At 62.2% G+C, this 16,622-nt stretch overlaps 1 protein-coding gene across 5 annotated transcripts in view; it reads right to left on the bottom strand.

Annotated features, from left to right (window-relative positions):
• The window catches only part of RXRA (retinoid X receptor alpha), a 117,822-nt gene that overhangs the window by 17,207 nt on the left and 83,993 nt on the right, over positions 1–16,622 (bottom strand). For 4 of the 5 annotated variants that reach the window (XM_021671422.2, XM_021671425.2, XM_064371740.1 and 1 more), the window contains 3 exons: positions 13,662–13,812; positions 12,864–13,043; positions 3,806–3,975 (listed from right to left, as the gene is read on the bottom strand). In XM_021671422.2, the coding sequence (XP_021527097.1) occupies positions 3,806–3,975; positions 12,864–13,043; positions 13,662–13,812 (501 nt within the window). Of the gene's footprint in view, positions 1–3,805; positions 3,976–12,863; positions 13,044–13,661; positions 13,813–14,392; positions 14,418–16,622 lie in introns of those variants that run through there. The other variant, XM_021671424.2, reaches the window with a different exon arrangement.

The following is a 16,622-nucleotide window of genomic DNA, read 5'->3' as shown; positions in this document are numbered from 1 at the left end:
GCCCAGCAAGACTGATTTGGCTCTCCGACCTCAGGACGGTCAGATAATAAAACGTGTGTCGTTTCCAGCCACTAGGTTACAGCAGGACACGTATCTCTCCCACGGCTCTGGGACGCAGGTGCAGGGAGCTGGGGAAATCGGATATGGGGCAGCGGCAGAGCTGGGTGGGACCGACCCCCTTCATCTCTGATGGCCACAGTGTCCCACCCTGGGGACAGGGCTGGCCTCTTGTAGTCTACCAGACATGGAGGTGGGCGCTCAGGAGGGCAGGCGCCTCGGCTGAGACACCAGACCCCAGGCACGGAGAGCAAGCGGCATTCCCAGCTCCTTTGGAAAGTCCTAGTGAGAAGAGGGCAATTCAGTCTCACAGATGAGGGCACCCAGGTGGCCTTGAAGCAGGGCAGGAGGGGAGGCCCCTCCCCAGCTCCTAGCAGGTGGGGCTTGGGTCATGGACCTTCTATGTCCTGAGCAATGGGTCCCCTCGGTTGTGCGGCTGCAGGAGTAAGGACTGTGAATGGGATCTGGAGACCCCGTACTCCAGGGCATTCGCCAAGGAGAAAATGCCTCCCTTTGAAGAGCTTTCACTGACAGAAACCATATGCTCGTCAGAGGCATGCAGCCTAAACACAGTGCCTGGTGGGAAGAGCCCCTAAGGCCTGAGTGGGAAGTCCCCTGATGAACGGTGTGGAGGCCAGGACCCTCAGGAGAGGCCAGGACAGCCCTTGGGGCCCCGAGCCTGAAGGGGTGAACAGAGGGGCAGGATTCTTCAGCTGAGAGGGGTTCACCACAGTCTACACAGGTCTCAGACTCACTCATTCCTCCGCAAACCTTCCATGAGCAGCACATCCACAGCACTCACAGGCTCCAGCCTCTATGCCCAGCACCCCCCAGGCCCGCCACAGCCAGGCCCGGCTTCTCAGCCTCAGCCTCAGCCTCCCCTTCTGTCTCACTGGGGGCTGAACAGGGCAGTTCCTTCTCGCCTGCTCATTTGCCGCAGGGCATCCCTGAGAAAGGGTCACGCAGGCCTGGCAGGGGAGGGGGATGTGGGGTAAACAGCCCGAGCACCGGGTCCGCAGCATGTGCCTCTGCTTGGGAGCCTTGTACCAGGGAACTCCCCAGCTGCTGGCGGGCCACTCTCGGAAGCCAACACAGGGCCCAGAGCAGGCCCAGGTGACAGGCGGTTGCCATGGGTGGGAAGAAGAGCCTCGAGTCCTCCTGGGCTGATGGGGCCTCTGCAGGAGAGGACGCAGGGTCACCATCTGTCATGTGCCTGCAGTGGGCACGGCCAGCACAGGGAGCAGGGTGTGGCGGCTGAAAAGCCAGCAGGCTGGAGCGAAGAAGGCACACGCCCAGCAGGTATGAGGCTCTGGCTCCCATGACAGCAGGGCCAGGCCTGGAGGGGTCCCCCAGGAAGGGAGGGACCATGCAGGTTCCTGGCTCCGCCCAGCTCCACCTCCCTGTGTGGCCTTGGGATAGGCTTAACGTCTGTGAGCCTCCCATTCTCGCCTGGAGATCCAACGTGCCTCGTGTAAAGGAAGGCGTGTGACAGGCTCCACTCCTGCCTAGAAGTGTCCATAGGACCCGCCCAGGCCGAGGCCCTGGCCCTGCCCCATGCTGGGGAGAAACCGGGCACCAGGACCATGACACTCGGCAGGTTGCCCCCTCTCTGACCTCAGTTTGCCCATCTGAGGGAAGGGGCCCAGTGAGCGGTCTGGAAGTTGGACCCAGACCAGTCTACAGAGGAGCGTTCAGTGTGAGATCAGACAGAGGAGCGGGCAGGGAGAGACCCATCCCTGCGGAGACGCGTCCTTTATCCCGCTAAAGTCCTGCCTGTCTCTGCGTTTCTGAACCCCCTGAACTTTTACGCAATGAGAGAGAGAGCACATGGCAGACTTTTCTCCCAAGTAATGTCCTTACTTCACAGAATGAAGATTTTCTGCTGGATCATGAAACCCTCAGGGCCACCCTCCCTCCCCTGCCCTCCGCAGGGCTGCACAGGCGGGCGCAGGGCAGGGCAGGTGTGCAGACCAGACAGGACTGTGCGGTATCCCAGGTGGGGTGGGCCTGCGCCAGTCACTCACAGAGAGGGTTTCTCTGGAAAGAAGGGGCCTACTGTCGGGGTCCCGTGTGCCTTCTCCCCAGCAGCCCCAGCCCCCAGCCAGAGTAGAGGTCTGAGGAGAGCCAGGATATGCAGAAGGCACCGGGCTGTCCTATCCAGAAAGGGCAGGGGAGCAGGACGGCCCCAACCCAGCCACGGGGCTTCAGGCAAGAGCAGAACCTCACCCTCAGACAGGCAGAGGCAGTGGGGGTGTGGGCCCTATGTGAGCGCCAAGGAGCAGGGGTGGGGTGGCTGTCCCTGACTGAAGCTGGCGGCGAGAAGCAGCCCAGCCGTCCCCAGCAGCCTCGTGGGGGCAGCAGACGTCAACCCACCGCACACCTTACCCTGCACTCACACGTCACCCTGCGATGGCTCGTGCTAGGGGCCACAGAGAAAAGAGCAAGCGCTCTCAGCCCACGTCACAGGGGCTGTCCCCACCCTGGTGGGGGCACAGATAGAAGCCAGAGGTACTTCAACTGAGACCAAAGCCTGAGGAAGAGCCAGAGGGCCCGGCTCCAGGCCGTGGGAGCAGGGACAGTGACCTGCAGAGCACGCCCAGCACTGAGGGAGGCCAGCCCGCTGTGCCTGGGCCCACAGAGGGACAGAGGTCAGGGCCACCTCATGGTCAGCCTGGACAAGGTCATCGGTGACCACGGGGCTCTGGTCCCAGCCCCAAACCCACAGAGAGACACAGATGAAGTCTAGATACCATGGTCCCCGAGAGCAGCTGGGTCCAAGGTCCCCGGCAGCAGGAAGCTTCGTGCAAAGTCCTGAACCTTGACTCAGGCAGCCAGGAGCTCACCCTCGCCCAACCCCGGGCACAGCTGCAGCCACCCCCTCAGTGGGGCCCGGGACAAGTGGGGTCTCCCAGCCAGACCAGCCCACCAGGGAGCAACGGTTCCCAGAACATGCATGTCCCTGGGCCTTAGGGTAAAAGGGGCTGAGAACGCACCTGTGACGCCCTCCCTGGCAAGACCACAGCCGTAAGTCAAGATGCCACAGGGAGGGAGCCGGCGGCAAGGAAGGGTCCAAGGTGGGGAGGGCGAGGCCAGGGGGTCCAAATCCAACACCCTGCAGCCAGCTGAGCCAACCCAGGAGAAAAGCCTGGGACCCACCCATCCTCCTCCTCTTGAGCCAACCCAGGAGAAAAGCCTGGGACCCACCCATGGACTGTGGTCCACCCATCCTCCTCCTCCTGAGGCTGCCAGTCCAGGGTGGGAATAGGCAGGAGGGACAGCACGAGGGTCACAAGCTGGGGGACTGCAGAGCCGCTTCCTGTTTCAACAGTACCCACCACAACTGCTGGGTACCTGCCCAGGGCCATACAGCTGTTGGCAAAGACAGCCCCGGAACCAAAGTGCAGAACCTCTCGCCGGAAGCTCGGCCTCCTCCCACACCTTCTCCAGGGGGCACCTGGGAGCAGGGACAGCCTCTGTGCCCAGAGAGGCCAAATCCCAAGGGGACATGGCAGCTGAGGCCCCTGTCCCCTGCCTGAGTGCCACCCCTGCGTGGGCCAGGAGAGGACAGTGGTGCCCAGCTGGGGTGAGGGGCCCACAGGGTCGCCACAGGTAAGAGACCAAGCTGAGGAGGCCACAGAGCCCAGGGCAGCCCCCAGGACGGACCTCTCCGGCTCAGCAGCAGCTCAGGTGGGTGAGTAAGGGAAACTGAGGCAGGCAGGCTGCCCCCCCCGCACAGGCTGCAACTCACCGAACTGGGGTTCAGCCCCACGTTGGCCTCCACGTAGGTCTCGGTCTTGGGCTCCACAGCCAGCTCGGCCTCCAGGATCCTCTCCACGGGCATGTCCTCGTTGGCGCTGCTGGTCGACTCCACCTCGTTCTCGTTCCGGTCCTTGCCACGCTGCCGCTCCTCCTGCACGGCTACAACCCGGGAGGCGGGGTCAGCCCCACACTCAGCCCAGCCAGTGGCTCCCAGGGAAGCCTGTCGGGGCCGGGTGGTGCCAGCTCCCAGCCAATGCACCCACAACACCAGCATCCCCACCAGGGCTGGGTGATAGAGACCCCATCTCTGCCCCAGGCCTGGCCTCCATGTGGCTGTGTGCTCTGAGAACAGAGACCAGCTCTCATTAACTCCAATTAATTTTCACACCAGGAGCCTGCCTGGGGCCCGGCAGGAGATCGTGCAGCAGGAACCTCAACATGCAGCGAGAAAGGCCCTGATGGTCTGTGGACTCAGGGAGAACCAGGAAGCCTTCCTGGAAGAGGTGGCGATGTGACTGGAGGCAGGTGCAGAGGAATAATGGCTCATGCAGGAGACACAGTCCCTGCAAAGGCCTAGAAGCAGAGCAGAACGTGCTCACGAGGGGGCACCCATGCCGGCTGAGGGTCTGGGCTAAGGGGCACATCCAGGGGTGACAGGCTCAGAGCCACCGGGGCAAGGAGGAAACTGTGCACCTGTAGACCCCATGCGCCTCCCAACACCGGGCCCTGCCAGAAATGGAGGGCAGGCACCCACCAGGCCCCACCCTGGCCACACAGAGACGGCCCACCCAGCTCCACCAGCCACGCCCCAAGCAGCGGCACAGAGATGCCTTTCAATCTGCCCCAGGAAGCAGCCACTCGTGGGGCACCGGAGGCCAAGCATTAGGATAAAACACAGCGACGCTTGCAGGCAGCAGCACCTGCATCCCCGGCCACGCTCCCTGCTCAGCCGTGGGCTCCAGTCAGCTGACTCTGATCAGCCCTGGGGGTGAGCTCAGCGAAAGGCCTGACGCATGAACCCTGCTGCCCAGGCGCATGAGGCTCCTCCCGCCCCGCACTTCCCCTCACCTGGATTTGCCTTCCTGGGCTGTCCACTCTGGGCCCTGAGGGAGCCACCTCAGCACCTCTGCCGCCTATCTGGGCATCCCCTACCAGAAGTGCCAGGGGGCAGGCCGGGACCCAGACGGAGCTTGGACAGAAGCGTCCACTTGGCTCATGGGCCATTCCCCCGAGACGTGCCCCCTTCCCCGCAAGGCCTGAGCTGGGGCTCCGGTCCCAATCCCCACCACCTCTTCCCTCTTCTGTTCCATCCACCACCCAACAGCCTCAGAGGGCAGGCACCTGCGTTACCCCACTGTACCAATGAGAAGACTGTGGCTCATGGAGATAGAGTGACTTGTCCAAGTGAGTCAACAGCAGAGACAGAAGAGCAACAGGACCCGGGCCGCAAGGCCAGTTCTGTCAAGCACAGCTCCATGCCCTCCTCCAGTCAACCTCTCCACTCTCGCCCTGAAAATGTCTCTCCTGCCTATCTCCTCCCAGCTCAGACACGGACCTGGGGCCAATTCCTCCCTCCCTCGTGCCCTCCTGCCAGTGTGCTGGGCCGGGCAGTCCCTGATCCAGGCCCCTTCTCTTCCTGGTCTGACGCCTAGGACACGGCCTTTCTAAGGGCCTGAGGGTATGGCCTGGCAGGGGGGCTCCTAGCGCTACCACCTTTCTGGGCCTTGGGTGGGGCTCATCCCAGCCCCTCCAGGCCATCTTGACAGTGGGCAGAACACAAACCTGGTAGCCTGGCCACCATGGACTATGTTCCGCTCCCACTCTCTGGCTTCCAGATGGTTGTGGCAAACATGAGGGACAGCAGGAGGAACAAGGGCGGGAGAGCATATCTGCGCCTCTGGCACCCTCCCTGCCCCTACCCGCCATGGTGTCAGCCGCCACTTCCTCCTAAAGCCACAGCTCCTGCTGAGCAGCACTCTCCAGGCTCTGCAAGTCCCTCCCCACTTCACACCCCCAGGCCCGGGGTCCCCAGCTCTGCGTGGTTCCCTTCACGCCAGCCAGGGCTCTGTAACAGCCCCACACGGACGCCTCTCAGCCACCCTGTGCCAACAGTTTCCTGCACGGCCTGCTGCCTGAGCAAGGGACTTCCGCCCACACAGAGAGACTCAGGGCCGGGAGGCCCAGCCCCAGCTTCAAGATGCACCAGCTAGGCCGAGGAGCCAGCCAGGGCCCCCGCAGTCGGCATACAGGCCTGGCCCTACTGGAAACCTGACGGCGGGTGGGCGCAGGGCGGGGGGCACGGCTGGCGGGCAGACATTGAGGGTCTGGCAGCCCCCACACGGGACTTCCGTGAGCACTCCAGTGGGCGGAGCTTGTCTGGGGTGGGGTCACTACTCACAGGACCCTCTGTACAGGATCCTGAGCCAGTAGAGTCGACCCCAACCCCCAGCAGGAGGCACCCACGCAGGTGGGTCTCAGCCAGCATCTGAGCTGACAGGGACAGGGACCTCCACTGGCCCAGGTCCCTGAGACCCTAAGGATGAGCACCAACGACAGAATTCTGAAGTCTCAGTGCCAAGATACAGCTGGCACTGCTGTCTCCCCAGTGGGGAAACTGAGGCTCTGAGCACCAAAGGGGCAAGGCTGAGCCCTCAAGACAGTGAGCAGCCTGAAGCTGCCATCCTGGGATCAGATAACCGCAGCTCCCGGAGCCCAGAGCCTGCCACAGCCGAGCAACAGTGTGGCCCCTGGCAAGTCCCCGACCTCCCGGTGCCTCGGCTTCCTCATCCGTAAGAGGAGAATGACAGCGCCCACCCCCAGGACGGCTCCAAGAGGAAGCGCCAGCACACAGGGGGCCTGGAGGTGCCCAGAGCTGTCACCAGAGCCTCCCACCCTACGCGCCAGCCCGGTCCAGTGCCAGGGATTTTCTCCTGCTCAGAGGTAGCCCCAGACGAGGGTGGCCCTGAGCGAGGGGCCTTCCTGCCAGTTCTCCCCAGGCGTCTGGAACTGGGCTCCTTGGCACCGGCCTCCTCTGCCAGGACAGCCGAGAATTAATTAGCGAGTGTTTTGTGAAGCACTTTGAAGCTGTGAAGGGCCCGGCAGCTCTGCCCAGCATCATTATAAATATGATCGCTTTATTTATAGGCTGGGGGCAGAAGGGGCTGGGATTGATGCTTTGCCAGCACAATCACCTTCTAGACAAAGTCACGCTTGACTCATGTTCCGCTGGCGCCGCAGGCCGGGTGGGAGGCGTCTGTAAACACAGGGCCTCTTCACCCTCCAGCCTGAGTGAGCGCTGCTCGGAGGCAGAGGAGGCTCATACGCCGCAGCCTAGTCTTCCCAGGAAGACTTGAGACCCCTGCACTGCTGCAGCTGGATCCCCGCCCAAGCACCCCTGCCCCTGGCTTCACTGCGGTCCCAGCATCAGGAGACATGCTGGCCCAGGACTCGGGGTACAGCAGCCCCTAAGAAGCAAGGGACATCTCTGACCCGCCACAGCCCCTATGGGCCAAGCAGGAGGGAAGGGGTCTAGGGGAAGGCAGGCGGCTCCAAGGTAGGCATTTCGGGGCCCAAGGGCATCCCAAGCCCCGCTGGCTCCTCCGCCTCAGGTAGTGGCAACGGCCGAGCCCTTCCTCTGTCCTTCGCACAGTCCAGAGCTGGGCTCAAGACAGGCAGGACTGAACTCCACCGAACCATTCTGGCATCCCCTTAAGGGTGGAGTGACAGAGCCCCAGAGAGCGGCGCCAGAGGCCACACAGCCAGCTAGAGTCTCTAAAGGGAGTGGCGTACCTTCCCTCAAGGCTTCAGCCTAGAGCAAGGCATCAGAACATGAGAACCATGCACACACACGTGCGTACAAACTATGCAGACACACACACACATGCCACACCACACACACACACGCCACACACACATGCCACACATGACAGCACACAGACATGCCATACCACACACACCACACACACCACATGACAGCACAGACACATGCCACACACACACGCCACACATGACAGCACACACACAGACATGCCATACCACACACACCACACACACACCACACATGACAGCACACACACATGCCACACATGACAGCACACAGACATGCCATACCACACATGCTACACACATACCACACATGACAGCATAGACACATGCCACACACACACATGCCACACATGACAGCACACACACACAGACATGCTATACCACACACACCATACACACAGCACACAGGACAGCATAGACACATGCCATACGCACACACGCCACACACGTACCACACACCCATACACCACACACACACAGAGACATGCCATATCACACACAGACACCACACACACACGGCCACTGCTCTCCAACCCCATCACCACCTACACACAGTGCTCTCATCTGCCATGCTCTGCCCCCAAGCTCACAGGGGTCTTCCTGATGCCCCCGGCCTGTCACAGATGAGGAACCTGAGGACCCAGCGAGGCAAGGTCACTTGCCCAGTGTCAGGCCAGATGGCAAGAGGGCCACACCTGAACCCAGCCGGGTCTCCCTCCCCACCACAGAAACACATGGGGTCAGCCATGTCCCTGCAGTGCACTCCCACACATGTGCACACACACGTGGGTCAGTTGTGTCGCTGCACTGCACTGACACAAATGTGCACACACACATGGGGTCAGCCATGTTCCTGCACTCGCACACACGTGCACACACACGCGGGTCAGCCATGTTCCTGCAATGCACTCACATGTGCACACCCAGCCGGGGCTCCCTCCCCACCAGAGACATGTGGGTCAGCCGTGTCACTGCAGTGCACTCACGAGCACACACATGTGCACACACACACTCACACGTGCACACACATGCACTCACACATGCACCACATGCACTTGTGCACACATGCCCTCACATGTGCACACATGCACTCACACACATGCACACATGTACCACAATGCACTCACATGTGCACAAACATGCATCACATGTGCACAATCATGCAACACACGTGCACATATGTGCACTTACACATGCACACACGCACTTGTGTGCAGACATGCACTCGTGTGCACATGCACGCACACATGCACACATATGCACTCACGTGTGCACGCACATGCACTAGCACATGTGCACACGTGCATTCACACGTGCACTCACATGTGCAAACATGCACCACACATACACGTGCACACACACATGCACACAGCCGGGGCTTCCCACCACAGAGACATGTGGTCAGCTGTGTCCCTGCAGTGCACTCACACATGTACTCATACACATGCACTCACTCGTGCACATACACATGCACCATACATGCACACGTGCACAAACGTGCACAAACATGAACCACACATACACACGCACACACACATGCACTCACATGCACACACAGCCGGGGCTCCCTCCCCACCACAGAGACGTGGGTGAGCTGTGTCCCTGCAGTTCACTCACGTGCACACACACATGCACTCACATGCACACAGCCGGGGCTCCCCACCACAGAGACGTGGGTCAGCTGTGTCCCTGTAGTGCATTCACACATGTGTGCACACACATGCACTCACACACATGTGCACACACATGCACCACATGCCAGACACTGCTGTTTCCGCACCCGGTCCTTCTGAGCTGGAGGGTGGGCACAGGAAGCAAAGGCAGGCAGGAAGGAAACGGGGAGCAGCCTTCCTGGGGGAAGAGGAAGCCGAGTGGGAGGCAGGCACCATCCCCTCTAATCTGGGCCAGAGTTCCCCCCAGTGGAAGCCAAGCCTCTCCCATAGACTGGGAACCCCCAAGGGTAAGGCCTGCCTTCCCCATCAGACCACATGTGCCTGCAGGCCCCGAAGCCCTGCCACCCCCGGCTTCAGCAAACAGGCCCAGCTCAGCTTGGCAGAGGGCCAACACCCATCACACTAGTCCCCCAGCCTCTGCCCACCCCTGGTCCGGGAATGCAGCAGAACAAGTCCCTCCTGGCGGCTGCCTGCGAATGCAGGCCCCATTGCCCAACCCGAGATGCTATCAGCCTGTGGCATCCTCAGCATAGGGGTAGGGATCCCACCTGCCCCAGAGCTACAGTGGGCCCTTGCTGGGGGCAGAGCCACTGTAAGAGGCACCTGGTCCATCCTGCCTTCAGCCAGCCCCGGGACCCACCCCAGGCAACTCCCTCGCAGCACTGCAATGAGACCCGACACCTCAGCACCAGCCTCAGTTTCTAGGGGTATGATCACAAACCGGGCCAAAGGGCCACGTGGCTTCAAGGCCAGTCAGCGTGGCAGCCTGCCAGGGGCCTGACGCTTAGGAGGGCTCAGCCCCCCGAGCTGACAGCACCCATCCTGCAGGAGGGAAGGGATCTGAGGGAAGGCAGACAGCTTGTATACATACTTTGGGCCACGGGCACCTAGGGTTAGCCAATCTGGCCCCATAGCTTTCCCCAGGGCTACTGCCATGCCCCACCCATGCAGCCCACAGCCATGCCTTCTACTGCCAGGGAGCCCACCTTGCAGTGCTCTGCCCCAAGAGGAGAGAGGGAAGCGCTCTGCATTTGAGGACTCATCTGGAGCCAAGGGGTCTTGTCCAGCACCCAGACGCAGGGGGCAGAGGAGGGTGCCTCCCAAGCCCTCCCAGCCGCCAATCCCGTGTGGGGTCCCTGCAGGGCAAGTGCCTAGGCTGCACGTGAGGCCCCATCACGCTGCCCAAGAGTAAGGAGCTCCACAGGCTCCTGTGCAGCCCACACAGCCAGGGTGGAGGAGCTAAGAGACTTCCCGGTGCCCGAGGAGAGGCGTTGGCAGCAGGGCACGTTTGGCACGGGGGCCTCAGCCCCTCCTCTCCGCCCACGCAGAGGCACCCTTCACGCCAAGGCTGAGTTCTGCAGCTGTGTTTGGGGCGAGAGCGCTCAGCAGCGTTCTGACTGCATGTTCACGACACAGAATCCTGCTGGAGACAAAGGGGAGGGGTCCCTCGACAGCAGCAGCTGCTCCTCTCATGGCCCATAAGTCTGGTCTCCGGGGCTGTGCACTGCCAAGAGGAAGGACCAGAAGCACCAGACGCCTCCATCGGCACATACAGACATGCCACGGCACGTGTGGCCAGAAATGGATCATGCCTGCTGCTGGCCCCGGGACCTCCCCACGGCTCACCTCTCTGCACCTCATTTCTCTATCTCAGAGGTATGGGGCGAGTGAGACCATGTGTGGGGATAAGGAAGGGGGTGTCCAGGGTGCACCCCACATGGCATGCTCCTAACAGAACCCAGTCACCAATGGGCACCAGAGGAGGGGTCAGACCAGGTGACTCCAGGTCCCCCCAGCCCCAACATCGCACAGTTCTATTGGGATGGGATGGGGTGTTGGCCCCACACTTTGGGGGACCCAGGCAGCAGGAGTTTGGTGATCCCAAGCACACGGATGACCAGGCTGCGGAGCTTTAGGAAGGAGTCAGTGCAGCCTGGAGAGAGGGCTTCAGCCGAGAGCAAGGCATCAGAACATGAGAACCATGCACACACACGTGCGCACAAACTATGCACACACACACAGACACACACACAGACACGCCACACCACACAGACACGCCACACCACACAGACACACCACACACAGACACACACCACACACAGACACACACCATACACAGAGACGCACACCACACCCACACCCAAACACCACAGACACGCCACACCACACAGAAAGGCCATCCCCGACCTCTGAGGGCAGGTGTGATGACAGTCTCAGACTGCACAGATGCTGCTCCCTGCAGCCAGGCTTGTGGACACCTTTCCATTCCTCAGGCATCAGCCGGGACAGCCCTCCTGCCTGTCTCGCCGGGTACCTGAGGCAGAGTCAGGTGCCTCCCTCCCCTCGGCTCCCACAGCACCCGACTTCCCCTCAGCCTGCAATGACTGTGCTCTGGGGCTCCCCCGGTCATCTGCTGATCACTTTCAAAGGACAGCAAGCTCACTGCTGTACACCCAGGCCCGGCGTTGCTAAGCATGGTCTCAGCTCAACCAAGCTCTCTGTGCTGTGGCATCCTCGCCGGGTAAACCAGGCTCAGGCTGCAAGCGGGGGCCTTCTCCCCGGCTCCAGCTACGCCTCGGGCCTCTCTACCCCGGAATAGGACCGTCTCCACACCTGGCACAGTGGCCCTGGCCACTGGCCACCATGCCTGCCCCTGTCCCAGTTTTCCTCTTCCAGGGACAAAGCTATACCTGCCACCCCAAGCGCCCGGAAGAACTGGGCTGGGCCCGCACCTCTCCAGGATGGGCACACGCTCCTCTGCCCTCTGGTGAAAGCAACAAGGTCTGGATGGCATGTGACCCTGAGCAAGGCTGGAGCCCTCTGGCCTCGGTTTCCCAATCTGCACAGCCAAGGGTGGGCCTGAGCAAACGCCAGCACTTCATGAAACATCCTCCTCATCAGAAAGGCCTGACTGGCAACACTGGGCACGGCCACGCCAGCCCCAGAAGGCAGCTCTGCTGCGCGCACAAGGACCCAACACCAGCCCGGATGCCACTCTCGACCCGAGGCCCGGGAAGGAAGCCCTACAGGGGCACGGGGCTCAGCAGAGACTGTGGCTTCTCAGTGAGGACCACCAAGGCTGAGACGGTCACACAAAAGAAGGTGAAATGAAACGGCAGCACCAGGCCCCCGCTCGGGACATCCCTGGTGTGAGACAGTGGCTTGGGCCCTGCCTGGGGACCCCACCGGGGGCTGGTGGGAAGGAAGTAAGACACATCGGCCACACACGTGTGGGGCCGTGGGAGCAGCACGGCGGAGGACAGAGGAAGGGTGTCCTGCAGAGCTAGGGGGACAGGGACAGGCCAGCAGACCTTCACCCAAGACAGCACCTCCCACCCCATGTGGCCCAGGATACAGGACCTGATGGGAGGAATCGAGGCACACCCTGAAACGTGCATGCAAACAGGACCCAGGGCCCCGCCCCACTCCTCCCGCGGCCTTGCTGAGCTTGTCTGGGATGCTCACTCCCTGTTGTCCATCTTGGGCGTCCACGCGGGGAGCCCGGGCCCCCGTTTGCCCAACACCCGCCCAGGCCCCGCCACGGCCTACCTTCCCGCTTCATGCCCATGGCCAGGCACTTCTGGTAGCGGCAGTACTGGCACCGGTTCCGCTGCCGCTTGTCAATCAGGCAGTCCTTGTTGTCCCGGCAGGTGTAGGTCAGGTCCTTGCGCACCGTCCGCTTGAAGAAGCCCTTGCAGCCCTCACAGCTGTACACGCCGTAGTGCTTGCCTGCAGGGGGCGGGCAGGGCGGGGCTGGGGAGCAGCCACCCAGCCTCGGGGAACCCACCCCGCCACTGCCAGCTGGCTGGCCAGGCCTCGGGAACGGCCGTGCTGGTCTCCAGACTCCTACGTGGGCTCAGACTGGGCCCCAGCCTTGCCCTCTCTGCTCTTCCGAGGACAGCTCGGGAGTGGGGCAGGGACAAATCCCAGCCCCGCAGGGACCAGGGCCCCTGGCAAGTCAGCTGCTCTGTGTCTGCACTGTGTGGCCCGGAAGAGGGCATCCTTCCCTCTCAGGCTGTTGGGGGTCAGCGGCACATCATAAGCCCCTTGCCCAGACCCAGCGCTGCCTGCCCCCATGCTGACCTTGCCATCAGTAGCCACCTCCTCTCTGGAAGCCTCAGTCTGCCCTGTGCCCCACCCGACCCAACACTCGCTGTCCCACAGATGTGAGAACCTTGGAAGGGAGCTCAGTGGGGTGAATGGGGCATGGCCCAGGCACGTGCCTCCCTGCACCCTGGCCTGGGGTTCCTGCCTGGCCCACAGGAGGGAGAGTTGGGGAGCCCTCCAGTCCCTGCAGTGGCCTGACAGCCCTGTCCCACGGGCCCCCAGCCCCCAAAACAGCAGTACCTGAGGAGCGGTCCCCGCAGATGGCGCAGATGTGCTTGGTGAAGGATGCCATGTTTCCTGAGGGGTGGGCGGGGACCTTGAGGACGCCATTGAGGCCCAGGGGAGGCTTGATGTCCTCGCTGCTGCTGACGGGGTTCATGGGTGAGCTGAGCTGGGGGGCAAGCACAGCGGTCAGCGGGGTACACACCAGGCTCCTCCCACATCCCCCACAGCCCTGCAGCAAGGATGGCATGGCACACTCCCACTTCACACAGGCACCGAGGCTAGAGAGGGCTGTGCCCCCACCCGCCACACTGCCCAGGAGCAGCGGGGCCACTGTGCGTGCTTGGCCAGGCCAGGCCTCTGTGGAAAAGGACCCTCGGCACCCCCACAACACACAGGCGCTGCCAACTAGCACCCCCTGCCCGCTGCCCACCTAAATGGGAGCTGCCTCTCATGACTGAGCTCCTGGCAGTGCCCAGGACGCTCCACGAGGCAGGCGCTCTGGGGGGTCCCAACCCACAGATGAGGACGCCGAGGCCCCGTCCCCAGGATGGAGGAGGGTAGGTGACCCCCCAGAACCACACATGTACCCCACAACACCACAGGGCGGGGGCTCTGGTCACGTGACACGAGAGGGGAGTGAACACCCCCGGGCATCAGGTGGCGCGACACCGCTGGCCTCTCCGCACACCCCTCCGCCCCACCCGTCAGCCCGCACGCTGCTGCCCTGGCAAGCGTGGGAAACTCACCCGGTCACCCTGGCAACAGCTGCCGCGTGCAGTGACACAGCAGTTTTGCTTCCGCTGCCTCCACCCAGCTCTGCAGTCAGCGCAGGGGACCCACAGGCGCTTCCCGATGCATCCTGCCCGCCAGCCGGCTTTGCAGGGCGGCGAGCGCTCGGCCAGGCGGCCCCCAGCCCCCAGCCTCCACTTCTGCAAACCCCTGCCGCCTGTGCGCAGGAAGCTCCCCTCCTTCCTTCCTCAGGCCTCGAAATCCCATCCCCCCTTCTCACGGGACAGGAAGAGTTTGAAGCTCAATGCAAGCAAAGCAGAAACCACCCCAAAGCCTCCTTTCACAGGGGCCCTGGCGCCTGGAATGATTCTTCCAACCCCAGCCTGTTCTGGCTTCTAGGTCTTTCTTCAGTCTGCCTAGGTGGGCTGCAAGGCTTTGCAAGGATGCTTGGTCCCTGTGGGCCTCAGGTGGGCTGAAGGAGGCCAGGAGGCCCTCCGTGACAGCGCAGCACAGTGGTGGTGCCAGAAGGTGCATGGAGAACCAGGTGGCCACCGTGTGACTCGCCAAATGCCCAGTGCTCATGTTCGCGGGCACCAGGTGCACTTCTCAGAGAAGGGAGGGAACTGAAGGGCAAAAGAACGCCCCCAGCGTTTGCTGAGTGCCATGGTGCCCAAGCTTTGGACACACACTCGCAACTCCCTGCATGGAAAACCCCAGGGGCCCCAGATGCGGAGGCTGCAGCTCAGGGAGGTCGGGGCTGGCCCAGGTCACACATGGTCCCCACAAGCTGCAGAAGGGGCAAGTGAAACCCCGAGAGGGACGGAGCTTGCCCAGACTCAGTGCCCAGCTGGCCCTGCCCCATGCTGGGCTCCGGGAGGCACCAGGAGACAAGGCCCTGCCCGGCCCTCCAAGGCTCACTGGTCTAGTCACTGCCTCGCTGAAGGCACTGAGGTCCCAGACACGGACCCCTGGCTCGGGATTCTGCCTCCTCCGTTCTCGTGTGACTTTGGGAAAATTATTTCATCACTGTGACCTGTTTCCTCATCTGCAACACTGGAACGATGTTAGCGCCTGCTTTTTTTTTTCCCTAAAACAGGGTCTCACTCTACTGCCCAGGCTGGAGTCGTGGCACAATCATAGTCACCGCAGCCTCGAAATTCTGTACCCAATCCCTCCTTCTGCTTCAGCCTCTTGAGTAGCTGGGATTACAGGTTCATGCCACCACACTCAGCTAATTTTTGTTTGTTTGTTTGTGGTGATGGGGTCTCACTATGTTGCCCAGGCTTGTCTCCAACTCCTGGGTTCAAGCAATCCTCCCGCCTCAGCCTCCCAAAGTGCTGGGATTACAGGTGTGAGCCACCACGCCCGGCCAGGGTCTCTGAGCACTGATGTCAGGGTAACTGAGTTGCTCAGGGCAGAGTTCGCAGACAACTCGCTGCCTTGTAGGGTGGCCGGTGGCTGCAGTGGAGGAGACGGGCCAGGGCCTGGGAGGAAGAAAGGGGTGTCCCAGGCAGCGGGCCTCCCAGGCCGGTGTTCAGAGTTGGGGAAGCAAAATGGCTTGTTTGAAAAAAGGAAAGAATTTGGAACAGCCAGAGGCGAGGGTCAGGTCCAAACAGGGGCAGCAAAGTACCCACAAGCAGCTTTGTGCCCTCACACTGGAGAGGCACCGAGGCCTGTGAGCAGGAGGCCCCGGGCCAGAGGCTGGAGGGCACAGGCCATGACTCTGCAGGCCCAGGTTGCTCGGAGGCACCAAGGAGAGGAACTCACGCATTTCTTCTTTCCAGGCTGCCCCAAGCCACCCCGGGTACATAGGGGTCCACCCGCTGCCTCCCGCCCCCCACGTGCAGTCCCTTGGGCCTCGCACCTGTCCTGGGTAAACTGAGGGAACGCCAGAGCATCCCTGGCCAGGAAAGGGCTCCAGGCAGCATGGAATGGCAGACGGTCACCCTCCCTCTCAGTGTTGTGGCCAAGCTAGCTCCCAGGCTGAACTCGGGGTGCATTCCTGGCTGCCGTGACCTCAGTCAGATCACAGGCTCTGGCTAGCCCAGTGAGCCCAGGGCCCAGGAGCCCCTGCACATCTGGAGTGGAGTGGAGGCTGGGCTGGGGTGCCCATTTCACTGCAGGCCCTGGGAATACCCACTTTGCTTCTCTGGCCTCACCCAGAGGATGGTCCAGGCTGCAGAAGTGAGGCTGTGCCGGGACAGGGAGGCGAGGCGCGCCTTTTGCCGCCCTTCCAGACAGGGCTGC

The sequence above is a fragment of the Aotus nancymaae genome, unplaced genomic scaffold (genome assembly GCF_030222135.1).
Source record: "Aotus nancymaae isolate 86718 unplaced genomic scaffold, 86718_ANA_hifiasm-v0.15.2.pri h1tg000158l, whole genome shotgun sequence".
In the NCBI taxonomy this organism is placed as follows: Eukaryota; Metazoa; Chordata; class Mammalia; order Primates; family Aotidae; genus Aotus; species Aotus nancymaae.
The sequence above is the reverse complement of the archived record's forward strand: the minus strand, read 5'-3'. Positions and strand labels throughout refer to the sequence as shown.